This window comes from Anopheles moucheti, chromosome 3, assembly GCF_943734755.1.
Source record: "Anopheles moucheti chromosome 3, idAnoMoucSN_F20_07, whole genome shotgun sequence".
Lineage (NCBI taxonomy): Eukaryota > Metazoa > Arthropoda > Insecta > Diptera > Culicidae > Anopheles > Anopheles moucheti.
The window spans coordinates 68549609-68565921 of record NC_069141.1 but is presented as its reverse complement, the minus strand read 5'-3'; the positions used below and the strand labels follow the sequence as shown (position 1 = coordinate 68565921).

Sequence of the window (16313 nt, the reverse complement as noted above, 5' to 3'; positions counted from 1 at the left end):
ATAGGTTAACATTCCCGCCAGAACATTCGTAGAGCCAACGCGGACAAGCAATAACAGCACCAAAAACGGCCATTTTAATGTTTGATGAGCTGTCTAGAATGGAGTATTTTTGTTGTTGTTGGTATATATTTGTGAAATGAAACAAGCCGGGATGAACATTAAGACAGTAGGAATTAAGTGAGGTGGAAAAATTGAACGGAGCAGTCATCCGGTTCTTGCGCGAACGGTGTTTCGAAAAGGCCTACACGCAAAAGATAAAAGAGAGACCACCGAAGAGAATTCCTAAGGGAACCTAGGGTAACGCTGGTTTGGGGGGTGGGGGAGTAACGCTGGACAAATCCTGAATGGTAGCATCCGCAAGTCCGAATAGCGCGCGGTACACACTAGACCAAAGTAGAAGAACTAGCCTCGAACCGAGTTACGCAAAATGGGGGATAACGCGATATTTCTCCTGATGCCTACTACGCTTACACGCTTCGAAAACTGTATACTTTCTTAATTGATAATTGGTGTATGATTGGCCGGCTCACTATGCACGTTTTTTTTTTTTTAATTATTATTATTTTAAAAATTGTTGTTTGTTTTGGTAGATGGTAAATATATGATAGCAAACAAGATGCCGCTAGAGCTAGCTAGTTTACAAAAGTTTTGGTTTGGTTAAGTTTAAGATAAAACAAACAAACAAACAAACAACGAGGGCAATATTATACAGAGAGTTGTGGGTGTGTGTATGAGGCAGAGAGAGAGAGACAGAGAGAAAGATAAGTAAAATAGTTTATCACTATACAACAGCTTATTTACGATGGTACAGCAAGTTCTTTCGCTCGTACGGCGCTCCTCTAGGTGTTTTGTTTACTGCGCAAAACCATTACTGCAAAAGACTAGCTTTAAATAACGACTTTTTTAACTTTTCTATCAATCAATTCTGTGGTGAATACAATGCTAAATGAAGTAAAACAACACAAGGTACTAGGTAAACTTGGTAACACTGTACTTAACTTAACTGGAATTAAGAAAAAAAAACATGACTAAAGCTATTCAAACCACTACAAGTAGTAATGGGCCTACGGTCGTAAGGCCACAACACGCTGATTTCTTTTACGTTACTTCTTCCATTTGTACATTCCGGTTAGCGAGCCGTAAGCGAGCGTACGAACGAACGATCGAATCGCAAATATCAACAAATTGACTGTTAGCCCAACATATGTTGCACCATTTGACATGAGCACTGGGCATACCGAAATGGGGGCTAACAAATGCGTTTGGCACGCGGCTCGAAAGGGACTGAGCCACTGAGAAAAAGGGGAACGAAGAAGGGAGCAAGGGGGGAGAATTGTACAATATATATTTATTGTGAGCTGTGATTTACATGAAGTTAGCATTCGATTAGATTGTGTTAATACTGTGTATTCGCTGCGTTTCATACCGTATGCTGTTCTGGTTTAGTACGAATAAGTAGTAGCACTAGTAGTAGAATAGCCACGCTTGCTGCATCGCGTCGGCTATATATAGCGGATAGCGGAGGCAATAGCAGGACGGGCCTCAAAAACATACATGGTTGTTACCTGTACACGAATATGTAGATTGTTTTTGAAAAAAAATTTGTTTTGCGACTTTTCATCCTAATGTTTTGGTTCGATATATCGCTATGTACAACAAACTTTGGTTCGCAATTAATTCTGTGCAATCAAATTCCGGCTGAGTTGGGGGCGAACGGGGACACAACCTAATCGCGTCTCTTCCTTCCAGGGTACAACAACAGAACAATACCAAAAAAAAAAAAAATACACAATACGGGATACGAACTAGACTAGAGAACTTGTTGGCTACTAGAGAGTAAAGTAGAGTAGAAAAAAGCTCGTTGGTTGATACTATCAGGCCTATTTGGGGAAAAAGCGTTGAAAATAAAGGGAACACAACCAACAAACGGGAACGAAACGGTACGGAGAGCTGCTGAGATGAAAACCACTGTACTTAAGTACTATACACTAGCGAACGAACGAAACGGATTGGATTGGCACACTGTTTTACGGTACTACTGCTGCAAACAGGGAGCGGAGGATTCGGTCTACTACTGACGACTTCTGACTGAAGCAAACGGATATTTTGGAAAAGAAAAGATGAGGGACAAAGATACTGGACGTTCACTTAGGGGACGAAAGAAAAACAAAAATCCCGGGATGTTTGGCAATGAAAATGGTAAACCATTTTGTGTTTTTTTATTTCATCTTTGACAATCATCGTTGTTGTTTTAGTACAACAGCATTTCCCCCCCCATTAACACGGGTGTCAAATGTCACCCGTTTTGATGTTGTTGCGTGGAAATGGTGAAGGTAAGGCATAAAACAACGGTGCTGCATTTAATCCAACCAGCTTAAGGAAGGGCTACTAAAAAGTGTTGACAAACCGATTTCCCGGTTTTACTGTCCTTTCGCCTGCTTCTTCCAAAACCCCTGCATCCGTTCCCATTCCCGTTTTGTATCGGAGGGTTGAAAATTGATAAATAAACCGGTCATGATGTAAAAACCGGGAAAAAAACAAGCAGCAAAGCGGCAAGTTCCAGCGCTTCATCCTGTAAAACGGACATTAAATAAACGTCGGAAACATGGCAGAAACAATGAATCGCAAAAATCGGTGGCGGAGGTGTGTGTTCGTCTGCAGTTTATTGCCATCCAGCTACTAGCATTTATTACGCCAGCAAACTACACCCATGTCCGGCTCTCAAAAGCTCATTTGCAGCTGGCGCTGTAAAAAAAGGGGTAGGTAGGTTACAAACACACACCATAAAGCAACCCGAGCTTCCGGAAAAGCCCGGAAATCGGAAGAAAATAACACCCACCCGGGACCGGGACAGGAACGGGGGTGTGTGCAAAGATGCAAATCGTGTAATTTTTTATCGTTTCTCGTAAAATGATTACGACTAAGATGGTTGCACGTGGCCGTCCGGGAACGTTTCATAAATGTTTAGCGATTTTTTTGTATGTGCGCAACAATAGTATTTTAAACACAAGTTTTGCTATTGTTTTACTCCTCCCCAAAACAACGAAAGTTGATGTTGGTGGAATGCCGAAACAATATTAAAACCCTTGCATGAAAATAGGCGTCACACGCCCCACGAGCTGGTAGATGGTGTCAGGATTTGCAGCATTTGTCTAGTCGACAATATCAGTAACAATAAACTACTGTAGTAAACATATTGGTCACTTTAGTACAAGATAACGGGAAAAACAATAGACAACTACAGCGGATGGCGTGACGCTCGTGCGTAACGCGCAAACAGAGGACGGTGGTGGTGGAAATCGAGGACGAGTATCGAACTGGACTGGGAAATTGTTTAAGAACCTCGCACACTACAAACACTACAACTAGGTGTCCTGCAGCAGGGGCAACCGGGAGTTGTTGCCGGGGGGATTTTTTTTTTGTGGGCACTATTAACACGAGGTGGTAATGTAACGTACAAACCAAAACAGAACGAAAGAGCAAACACTATCTCTGTCCGCTAGTCAACACCAGCCGCTGCTCCCACTAGCTGACGGGAGTGTAGCGCGCACTAAGATCATAATGAACCGCATTGGAGCAACAATTCAACCTCTATACTAGGCGCTAGGATACTATACGGGGGTTGGACAAATCGACTATGCAACAAACGGTGGAAAAGGGGGTGGGTGTTGGGGGGAGGGGCGGGAGGATAAAGTTTTTGACGGGGGGTAAGATTTAACTCTCTATTCTATAGGGGGGGGGGATTTTTTGTATCTCGTTTCTATCAAACAAACACACACACACACAGACACACGCGCACACAGGACCGACAGCGTCGCTGAAGGAGAAACAGCTGAAGATGGTTTCTTCTCTCTACATAATGCCCTTAAACTGGCCGTTAGGCCGCCTTGAAGATGGTCCAAATAGTAGAGTAGATTCGTGAGTGTGTGTGTGTGTGGGTATATACGTCCTATGTATAATGTTTTTTTTTTGCTTTGTTCTAAACTGTCCAAGCTTCTTAGTACAAACAAAGAACTAACCCTCCAAACAAAACAAAAAAAACGTCATAAAAGGCGGAATGTATGGAAGGATATCATCGCACAACGAAAACAAAAAGAAAAACAAACAAACCCCAAATAATTGGTGGTAAAGTTTGCAGAAAAGTTGGAAACGAAAACTAATTAAGAGAAAAAAAAACAAGAAAACACACGAAACAATCTACATAATGGTTAGCTCTGCTTGGAGTATGTTAAAGTTAGACATTGTGAGCGATGAAAACAAACATGTGTGGGGTGGTGGGGGAGGGGGAAATTGTTTGTTAAAATGGACGAGCAAAACATATTCACACTGAGCTGCTGCCTATTAGCTGCATTTCATTGTTAGTACTTCGAGTCAGTTACTTCGATTCCAGTCTCCCGCGGGTAAAGGTTAGTAGGCGGTGGTGTATATGACAGGGTTGCTTGGTTATTTTTTTTGGTGCCAATTCACATATTTTATACAAATAGCAATACAATGTCGGGTTCCTTCGATCGATGGAATTGTGTATGTAGTTCTGTAGCTCGTTTGTGTGTAAAAGTTGGTGTATTTTTTTTTTGTTTCTCCTAAATTGTGTTGCTTGTTTTTTTTAAAATTGTTTTGATTTAATGAAATGAAGTGAACATTTTTCAGAATAGAGAAAACAAAAAGAAACAGGCCAAAGGAAGGTTAGATCGGAAGCATACTCCAAAAGTTTTCCATTGCTTCTTATTGAGGAACTGGTTCAACAGGGTTTCCCCGTAGCACATTAACAGGCATACGGTAAAACAAAAACACACGGTTCATGAACTTTGACCCCATTCGATCGAGCAACCCCACCCTTTCAAGGATGGGGGTTGTATGCATTGAAATTTCATTGAAGTGTAATATTAATTATTAACTCGTTTAAACTTCTTTGCCGTGCTTCGTTTGCTTTCGTGTACACACACCGCGTCGGGCTGCTCAGCCCAAAAAAAAAAATGCAAGAAGGAAAGCTTCAAGAGGAAACAGAGAAGACAAGCTGAAGCATTTTCATCACCTAGGAGAAATTGGTTAAACATAATCAACGGCAACGGCCTTTCCGGCTTTTGTACATTGCATTCGGTTCCAACCCGCTTGGCCGCCCAGCAGGAACAAGTTTGCTTGGGCGGTGGGGTGTAAGTATATGTTAAAAAAATACTACAAAACAACAACAACAACAACTGCGAAACAAGGATCAGAATACCTCAAACCGGAAGTTCGCTTCGGTGTCGGTTTGCGGGGTTTGGGTGGGGAAAGTGGGGTAAACTTTTTCTCCGCCTCAAACACAACCTCGTGTTTGTTGAGGACGTTCGTCTTTTTTTATGGTTAGGCGTCTTATTGAAACTTTTCCAAATCACGGCTAGCCGCGGTCGAGTTCAGGGATGTTTTTAGCGTTTTAGCTTAGCCTTGGAGATTTTGTTTTTTGGCCCCACCACGCAGCAAAAAGGATGTACAATCTCCGTTTTTTATTTTGTTTTGGTTTTGTTGCGCTGCGTTGTTGCATGCCACGCGAAAGAAATGAGAGTGAAAATTTGCTTACAAATAAAGCATTCAAAACGCGTTTGTGACTGTTTGCTCACACGTTGAGATGAGTTCTTTTTGGCAGCTTCTTCACCGTTTTCGGGATTTGCTTTGATTTGCTGTTTGGGTTATGAATGTAAACCCGTCATGCCTGTTCCGAGGAATGACGTAACGGATCGGGAGGGGGGGGGGGGGGGGGAAAGATTTGGAAAATTTAGAAAAAAACGAAAGTAAAAGAGAAAGTATGTAAGGTAATGAAATATTTTTCATATTCCAAAGAATACTTTTTAAAGCACTGATGAAATGATGGTTATGACTTGAATTTGTGATTTGCTCAACAAGAAGCTAAATGAATATTGTAGCAAAATAAAACAGTTTTCTTCACTTAAAAAACAGTTCTAATTGTGTATCAATTACACGCATCATCTTTGATTGGAAAGAAAGATGGAAAACTCTTATAAAAAATTAGAATAAAACACGAAACAACACTTCAAGAAATAATTAACACCAAGCAAACATAGCAGCTTGGCTGTCGAACCAAAGAAACAATGGAAAATGAGGGAAACAAATGGAAAACACAGCAATACAAAGCAAAACAAAGTTTTAGGAAGGCACAAAATGAAGGTAAAAAGTCGTAGCAGGACTTTTGGGTCGTTTGTGCGGTCGCTGTGGTCGTGGTTAATTACTTGGTTTTGGTTTCCCATTTAGTCGCATGTCAAAACGTCCCATTGGTCTAATTCCAATGGCAATTCCATGGTTTTGTGATGTAAGTGTTGTGTCCTGTACGTGGGTGTTTGTGTGTGTTTAGATGGAGCCGGGGGTAGGCGGTAAGTTTGATGCGGTTTCTTTAAACCCGTCCGTCACTGTTAGGCGTGTTATGGTGTTATGGCGTTTTGTTTTCTTGATTGTTGTAGTTGTTGTGGGGTGTGTGATTTTTTTTTGTTTGTTTTGTTTAATTTAAGCTAGAGAAACGGGTTGTCTTCTAACAAGAGAGTAAAAAGGTACTGAGGGGGAAGGGGGAGGTGTAAGTATTACTTGCATGCAAACAAACGTACAATGGCCGGCCTATGTAGCACCCAGATACCCACTTTGGCCATCTGAGCTTGGATGCCCTTCGCTTGAAGCCCTTTGACGGCACCCTCGGCACACGATGGCGACTCGAAGTCAACAAATCCGTATCCTGGTTGAGGTGGAGAATGAAAAAAACGGGAAAGAAAACACAAAATTTGTGTGTGTGTGAGAGAGAGAACGAGAACGAGAGCGAGAATGGATGGAAAAATTAATGAAAATCATCGATCTGGCTGTCATGGTTTGGGGGCTCCTCTCTGCGAGAAGCCATATTGCTACAAATTGGTTATTTACGGTGCTAAATTGGCTGTTTTGCTTTGAATAACTTTTAAGGTAGGTTACAAAATACCCAAACGTTCGAACTGTTTGTGACAGTAGTCTTACCTTTACACTTGTTTGTTGTTTTATCTAATATTGCCTTTGTAGAGATGATGTTACCATACCTGCGCAAGAGAAGAAAACAAGAATGATTTGATAATTAATTGCAGCAGATGAGTGAGTTTATATGCATCAGTAATATAGTGCCCAAATCCTCCTCCCAAACTATTACGATCGATTTGATATTTTAACCCAGGGATCACCCAACATTATAATATCAACGATAATATCCTAATTGTGCGTGATTTTTTTTTTTTGCTAATCATAAATCATTTTTCCTATTTCAACGATTTATTTTTACTCATAACAAAAAAAACATGATATGCCACTTCAGTTGGGACAGTTCCCCATTCGGTAGCTGGAAATATTTATATCCTCCCGTGCAAGAAGTTGTGCACGTGAATTTATCGAATAACGATTGGACAATAATTAATGGCAAACAGTGTTCTGTGTGTTCCGTCCTCCCTCTTGCTCCCACATCACAATACATCATTATCGTTCACCATTAGGCCCCGACTCATTCGCCGCAAGGGAATTGGGCGCACGTACTGCAGGCGTACCGTTGAGCAAAGGGCTTTAATTTAGGGCGACAAAAACAGACTGACTGGACGACACGTTTTTGTGTTTTTTTTTTACACGACACGACAGAAAAAGAAGTGCATATAAATACAGCTGAAATCTCGGGAAAACGGTATGTGACAAACAAACAAAACAAAAAAAAACACGTAGAAACGCACGGAACCGTAACACGTGAGGTGTTTCAGTGGTTTGGGAAAAGCGTTAAATAAAAAAAAACAGGCTTTGGAAAATGTGGAGGATAAAACCAAAAGCACACAGGAAGTGAAATTGTGAAAAAAAAGGATCAAGGAAGCACGCTTTGCTGAAGCTTGGGGAGGCAACAGGGGAAAACAGAATGGGAAATTAATTTTGGAGCGATGTACTTGAAAGTGTAAACAATTTCCGGTAGCAAAATTCACGGCCCATCCAGGCTGACCGCCTCCGCTATATCCAGGGCCACCAGAAGGAACGGTGAGAGGAGGTGAGTTTTTCTCGCCAGCGACCACTACGGAGGAACTCGTTAGGCGTACTGCTCCACCCCATCATCCCCACAACTCCCGGTTCCCCGTGTATCGCGCTCCTTTATATCCTTTCGGGGTCCCATAAACAATTGCACCGGTTTGGGAACGGTAAACCGAAACGGTGTGCCCGTTTCCCCCTCCGAAAGAGGTTTGATAATTAAGCGTATCCTATTTCGAACCGAAATGCGACGAATCGGTGCACTGGTCTGGTGGCCCGTGCTTAAGGAAGCATAAACACACGGCCACACACACACACACACTTTATCATTGTTTCGTTGCTTAACAGCGAAAGCGGGGAAGCAAAAGGACACGTGGTGCAACAATGGTGATATGGTGAAACCCTACCCGACCGGACGTCGAAACAAAGTGCACAAGTGCACCACAGTGCATTAGTGAAACGAAAGAACAAAATGGATGCAAATACCATATACAAAAAACAAAAAAAAAGAAACACACCAGGAAAAACATAAACGTGGACGCGGAACCGTACTGCGCATAACGTAAAGAAAATGAAATACAAATACCGAACGCGCAGTGGTGGTGGAAAAGCTCAGTGGAAAAATAATGCAAATTAGCGAGCAGACTGCACACAGCAGAACAAAACAATAAACAACTCAACATAATAGTGGGCAGCAACTACCACCCATTTCCCTGGCGGAACGGGTATATGACTAACGATGGGTAGGAAAAAAAATCGAATCCTGTGGATGGATGATGAGCGTAGATGGAAGGGACGTCCTGGTAGAAGACGTTGATTTCTCTGCAGCTTCTGTGTAAGAATGATTTTCTTAGATCTACAATGCTTGCGTTTGAAGGCGTTTAAACATTTGAGAAGGATATATAAGAAAGATGCATTTAAAACTGGTTCAATCGATAAAGACATTTCCAGTTAGGAAAAATAGCACTCTTGATAGGAGCAGACAAATCCGCCTAAAAGTATGCAATCTACATACACATTAGTCAGATCTGCGTTAAACATTTGAGAAGGGTGTATTTTACTAAAAACGATTGATAATTACATTTTGTGAAGAATAACAAAGATGTATTTAAAACTGGATTAACCTATAAAGGCATTTGCAGTTAGGAAAAATAGCACTCTGGATAGGAGCAGACAAATCCGCCTAAAAGTATGCAATCCATATGCTCATTACTCAGTTCTGGGTTAAACATTTGAGAAGGATGTATTTTACTAAAAAGGATTAATTATTACATTTCGTGAAGTATAACAAAGATGCTTTTAAAACTGGATTAAGCCATAAAGGCATTTCCAGTTAGGAAAAAAAAGCACTCTTGATAGGAGCAGACAAATCCGCCTAAAAGTATGCAATCCATATGCACATTAGTCAGTTACACATTTGAGAAGGATTATTTTACTAAAGACGAATAATTATTACATTTAGTGACGAATAACAAAGTTGTATTTAAAATCAGATTAACCTATAAAGGCATTTTCAGTTAGGAAAAATAACAATCTTGATAGAAGCGAACAAATCCGCCTAAAAGTATGCAATCCATATGCACATTAGCCAGCTAGGGTAGTTGTGTAAGACTTTGCGCATAAAATAGCAATGAAACTGGCCAAAAATAGACTAAACACAAAACAAAAAATCCACATTTACACATCCGTCAGCAATCACATACAGAGCGATTATTTATTGATCCGTTTCTGCAGGACGACACGTACCGACGTTATTGGTTTCGCATGACACAGCATCCAACGCACCGCACCACCGAACGGCAATGATGCGATCGGGCACACACACACAAAAAAACCGACAGCGAATGACGAGTGCCAACTAGCTAATTATAGCGGGTCTTACATTCTGTGGCTTCCTGGAAGGTTCAGTGCTTCCTGCACGCGTTGGGAGCCATCGCGTCATCAAAAGGCTATCATTATTAACAGCAGCAGCATCTACGGCAGCCATCCGTGAAGGTTCGTTTTCCTGTCCATCGTTTATCGCAAAGTGACAGCACGGAACAAGGACGGAAGTGAGGCTCTTAGTATGTGTGCGCATCCAGGGAATGATTGACCTCCTGATTGGAAGGGAGAGAGGAAGGCTTCCACAATACGTGACCATGTGGCTTTTATCGAGCCTTTTTTTGCGTTTGTGACATATCTTTATAAATTTCATAAAGCATACAATTCAAACCATACGGATGAAATCACATCGCAACATGTACGATGCTGTCTCCCGATCAATTACAGCCCGGAAATATGTATTAACAAGTAGGAAAACATTGCTCACTTAGCGCAGCGTGTCCGCGTGTCCTTTTCCACCTTTTGCAAAGAGAAACCCAATTTATCTCGTTACCGTTGGGCTAGGTACAGGCCCTCTGCCTATTGTTCGTCCTTATTCGTCCACCATCTACCATCAAACATTCCCAAACAATCACAATATGCTACGGAGCATAATAATGAAGTTTTACCAAATTAATACCGCCAGCATAAGGGGACAGAGGCCAAGAGGTGATGTCGGGGAGGAGCGAGGGCGTGCGTGAGTTGACTTTTGGGAGCGAATATTAGTAAAATGGCCAAAAAAAAAAACACGCCCCATATAACTGCAGCAAAAGGGATGATAAGGCCATCAATAAAAATCGAGATTCGAGCGCGGAATATTAAGCCCCCGTTTCTTCCTGCCCCCGCAGAAACAAATAGATAAAAATGGCCAAAAGATCCTTCGCTGAACGATTTTTAGTGATTTTTCACGGACGTTTGTGCGAACGAGCGCAACACAACGAAAAGGGGGGACCGTCACGAATTCCTAACTACGTGTGGTATGAAATATCGATGAGATATCGAGTCACCTTCCAAGCCCAAAACCAAAAAAAAAAAGGACGGACACTTTCCCACTGCTCCGGGGGGCAGGGAAAAGCCACGTCGTTGTTCACGCACAGTTCTTCCGCTGGTCTATGATTTTTTTTCTCCAAGAAACCGGCCCGGTTTGCTGACAGTGTATCGGAATATATTGTGCCCTTGCGAAATGCAGTGAACAGCATCTACGACGAGAGCAGAGCAAACCGGATTCAACGTCGTACGGCGTTCGGTAGCGGCAACAACACAGCATGGCATAATTTCCATGCTTCGCATGAATAAAAGATTGATTGTGGGATTTGCGGCCATTCGGTCGTCTCTCGTGCAAAGGGCAGGGCTTTTCACCACAAGGCAGGGCCTGGAGATGGTTGTCGCTATCGGGTAAAATGAGCGGCCGTGTATATCCTTGTGGTCGTTACCGGGTTTGCCTTCCCCTACTCATTACTGTAACGGAACGGGAGACGAGCGGTCCAAATATTAACGACCAAATGACGCGAAAAGCGAGGATGGGGAAAGAGTTTTCCCCCCGTGAGGGGCGAGAAGAAAACTCATTTAGAGTTATTGTTCCACAAGCCGGAGGGTGGGGGGGGGGAAGGTTTGAGGGGGGAGCTCAGAGCCTACTGCCAGATTTGGTGCCGGAAATCCGCACCATCCCAAAAACCCAAAAGCAAGCAACCGACCAAAAAGGACCACCACCCCGCAAAATGAGTGGTGCAATCTCATCGGCCATGTATAACTCGGCTTTTGGGTACTGCGGTGGGTTGTGGGGTGGCGGAAGGTTCGCAGTATTACGCGCCCATTAGCGATGGCAAGCGATGGTCACCGATGGTTCGGCAAGCGGTTAGGCGCTCGTAAAGTGCGGTAGGATTGATGACATTTATGCGCAATCATTCGAGAGCCGCGTGTGCTTTTTTGTTGGCGAGCTTCTGGACACACGGGACGAAATAGATAGAAAACCCGTTCGCTGGCAAAAAGAGGAGCCAAACAATGCGGGGCGATGTAAGCCACAAACCTCAAAGTTAATGCTAGTGAGGGCAGTGGTTTTTTTGGGGTGCCGATCAAGGTCTGTATAGGATAGAGGTCGAGTAATAGCCATGATAGAGGTTCGCCATTTTGGATTTCATTTGACGTTTGGTCGCCCGTGTAAGATTCCTTGCGTCTAGCCTACTTATTTACTATATCGCGAAGTTTCACAATTCGCTTGGTCGTTAAAGTTTTCCTTCGTTTTGAATGCCTTTAGTTAAAACAGCAAACTGTTGATGGTTCTATAAAGTGGTGTGTGGTCATCACCTATTAGTGTACTGAAACCAAGGGTTGATCGCACGGTACCGGACTTTCACGTCGTACAGTGAACCGGGAGATATAATGAGCATCATTCTCTTCCTCGTATGTGAAGAGCCTCACCTACTCGTTGCCAAATGCTCGCTGTACAAAATCCGATTCTCTGCCTTTTCACCTGCCTTGAACACCAATCATACCTAACACCAATCGCCAATAAGATCCGCAGATCTTATTCCGGACTAAAATCGAAAAACAGCGACACAAATTTCCAACCAAATCTTAAACAATAAAAATCTTGTTGCTTTGACCGGCCCGATTAATCAACACAACTACACACAAAACATTTGAATGGAAAAGGGCGTTCAAACGTCAAATCTCGTGTAACGAACTTTTGGCTACTTGTCAAATTGCTCTATATTACTCGACCTCTATCCTGCACAGACCTTGGGAGCATCCCGAAACAAGATCAAGATCGCGTCTATTAATATCAACGTTTGTTTTCCCACACACGCCCAAAAAATCTCTGCCAAAGAGGAGAAGCCGGTCGCAATCTTTACGCCAAATTTGATTAACCCACACCCACACCCAGCATGTGTTGGCAATATGCTAATCACCGCACAGATCACGGCCCTCGCACGCTCGTTGACATTATTCTGCAAGGATTTTTCCACCGCCGGTCCCCGTACTTACTGTGCACACATGTTGACAAGATCCTTGTCGGTCGTGCCCTGTTGCAGGCCGCGAATGTAGAGGTTCGTTTTGGACAGCTGCTCCGTCTGCTGTGGCGTGTTGCTAGGACCCATCGTGTTGTTTGTGTTGGTCGTGTTGCTCAGGCTCGTGCTCAGGGTGCCGCTCTGCGAACCGGTGTTGGACGAGCTGCTCGAGTTCGTGTTGCTGGGCGACGCTGCTGTCGGCACACGCTGTCCGTACTGCGATAAAAAAGAAAAACCACACAGCGTCAACATTAGAGCTCGACCGCATTCGAAGGGCTGTTTAAAAATAGCATTATCAAAGCAGTTGCCAAAGAAGCATCAAGAAAAGCAGCATCTTCCAAATGTCGCGCTCACAATTATCCTACGGACGGTGGTCTCGGTTCCACATAACACTGGAGAGCGGCGGCTATGGAACGATGTTGTTTTGTGGGTGAGGATCATAAATAAATCAGCGTTACACAAAATTCGCAATCTCCACGGAGGAAACATAATTGTGCCAAGATTTGAAGTGAAACATTTGGAAAATTCCAACATATTCTCGGAAAACTTAAAGCAAGAAATGGTGAAGTGAAAAAAATATTCTAAATAAAACATTAATTTTGTGTCCTTGGGCAGATTCTGCAGAAATTTATATTCATACAAGCGGGAATACTCCAGAGAAAATCTGTTGATTTCCACCCTCAAAGCCCTCTAGCATTGTTGGAAAGAAGACTAAACAAATCGGAGGACCGATGCCGAACACAGGCATGGGAACGGTCCGGGCGAAGGATTAATAACGAACGGGGCGTGAATAGTGGAAAAACGAAACTAATGAATCTTGCATCAGTTGTTATTGTGCTTTGAAGTGTGTGTATTGCGCCGAACGACGGCCGGGGCCGCGCCGGCGCTTACTTTCACTGCCGGTTATGTGCATTCAGCTGTGCGTGTAGCTGCCGTCGAAGATCAGTGAGACGCTGGTCCGGGAAATGGCGCCCGAAACGGTTTTCGGGGAAATTGTTAACCAACGACCAGACGAAACACGCAAAACGTAACGGCAACGAAAGCACGCCTTCGGGAAATGTGCAAACGGGGCGCGCGCTCGCCCAGGATGTCTCAACTCATCGCGTGCTTCCGCGTTGTCGTCCGTCTGTGCCTCCGTCGAGCCAGTGTGCTTGATTAATTCGAAAATTTTAATAAAACATTTTTTCGCTTCAGCGCCTCTTTCCCGCTTCTTTCAGGATGAAGCAAGACAACAACAAAAAAAGGTCGAGATACAAGGGCGGTTTTGTGGGAGGCTGTGCTTTTTCCAAATCGAATTTCCACGAATTTTGCTCCGGGCAGAGACTCTTCACGTCGTCAGAAAAGAAGGCTATGGAAAGCAACGGGGAACTTTGAAACTTACAAATCCACACACACACACAGCCACGTGCAAGTTTAAAACCGAAGCACATAGGCATATCGGTGTTCGGTGTTGGTGGAGTAACTTTTCGAGGAAAGTTTTCCGTGCCAACAAAAAAAAACACACACACACATAAGGGAAGCAAAAATTGCAAGGATGTTTTACAGTGATGGGCAAAGAAAAAGGAAAAGAAAAAACGTCGTGGAAGAATAACATCAAATAATGTACATTTTTGTGCGCCTCTTTCAACCAGGATTCCTGTGCATTTGGGAGAGCACGTGTGTGTGCATGGGGGGCGGCGGGTTTCGACGAGATAAAAATATGAACCAATACACAGGCAGCGAGCGAAAAGCGGAAAAAAAGGGTCATCTGCTTTATTACGCTGCTTTTCCTTTCTGTTTCCTGCGCTGCACAAGCACAAGTGTGATATGTGAGCCGAACGATCGTGTCGCTTTGGCGCTCAGGATATGCGCATATCCACAAGATGTTGTCTTCTATCCCCCCAACGTCCCCCCCTTCCTGGGCTGTAACACTTTTCTTAAATCAGCCACCACCCAAAAAAACTCAGAGAGAGAGAGTTCGGTTTTTGGTTCGGAAAAAAAGTTCGATTTTTCTTGCTTTCCTCCCCTAAAAAGTGGTTCCGCACAGAACCCATCCGAAGCATACAAGTTGGGCCCGATGACACACTACACACTAACGTTTGGTTCGTCTGGCGTACGCTGGCTGAAAACTTCCATCGACGGCCGGATGCTTCGTATGCGCTCTGTGGCCAAATGCGCTCGAATTCCCACCCCCTTCATCAGTATGCACAGCATGCGGCGAGGCCGACCAAGGCTGTTCCGAAACGCGAAGGAATTTGTCGCCACATCGCCCGAAGGATGCTAAAATATTTATTCGATTGTATTTGTCCTCATCGAGCAGACGGTTTCACCTCCCCCCCCCCATGTCGAGGTGGCGGTACACGTGGCACACGTGGAACGATTTACTTAAAACCAGGTGTTCCGTTAGTAGTATTTCCCATGAGCTTTTGCAATACGCGTCTACATTTGAATAGAGTGACGCATTATGCAAGTGACACTTTATTTAGATTTTGCTGCAGGAGTTTTCCGTTCTTGCAGTCTTACGAAAAAAATACGATTTAAAAGAGTTCGATTTTATGTTATTCGCCAAAATTAACACTCAAACTCATATCATCCTAGTCAGTACACTTGTATAAATTATCAAGTAACAAAAATAGTAAATATTGTTAAGTTCTTTACAAAACAATTGCTCACAAAGAACAGCGATTGTTTAAAAATAACACTGCTTGTTAAAAGCTGTAAAATGTCCAAACAATGCGCTTATGTTGCTTATTATTATTATTATGTTGTAGCTTAACACCACATAAATTATTTCCGATCATCTCTTGTTTTTCCAAGGAACTTTGGAACTTGTTTTACATTTGTTTGGAATTAAAACTCCGGCGAAAAAAAAGGCGGAAGAAAGGAGACCAGTGAAGAACGGAAAACAAATGCGTAGTAGGCGTAGTACATTTCCATTTCAATTTTCCGTCCTGTCAGTTGCGATATACCTTTCCAGCATTGCCAAAGGCCAAATCGTTTCGCCTACTGCCTCTTTGCCGGTACGAGCTGGGTGAATGTGATTGTGCCGAAATTTTTGCAACAATTGCTTTTGCATGATCGCAGCAGCCGGTGGACTCCCGCGGGAGACAACAGTTTGTGATGAAGTGGCGTTTAGGGTAAGAACTTTAGGTAATTGTTATCATGAAAAATTAAAAATAAATACAAATTCAAGTAAATGTGTAATTGGGAATAATGCTTTATAATAAAAATATTTAAATAATAAAATTGGAATAAAGTTCGATTTATTTAGCGCGTCACACTAAATCTTCACAATGCAATCAATGTTGACTTCCTCCAACGGGCATCCGGATTGAAATCCTAGGCGAACCGTTTTAATCGGTAGGAATGATAAGAACCACGACGTTCTTACACGCTTTACTGAATTTTACCGAAGATTTTACGATGGTGACAGTATTGGGTTGGCCTTGCTGCTTGACGCAAATCAAT

General features: G+C 43.1%; 1 protein-coding gene across 3 annotated transcripts in view; it reads right to left on the bottom strand.

Moving 5' to 3' along the window:
• Positions 1-16313, bottom strand: part of LOC128302889 (protein alan shepard) — a 207014-nt gene that overhangs the window by 5075 nt on the left and 185626 nt on the right. For 2 of the 3 annotated variants that reach the window (XM_053039736.1, XM_053039738.1), the window contains 3 exons: positions 12844-13082; positions 6988-7046; positions 6591-6715 (listed from right to left, as the gene is read on the bottom strand). In XM_053039736.1, coding sequence (XP_052895696.1) covers positions 6591-6715; positions 6988-7046; positions 12844-13082 — 423 coding nt within the window. The remainder of the gene's footprint in view (positions 1-6590; positions 6716-6987; positions 7047-12843; positions 13083-16313) is intronic. The other variant, XM_053039737.1, reaches the window with a different exon arrangement.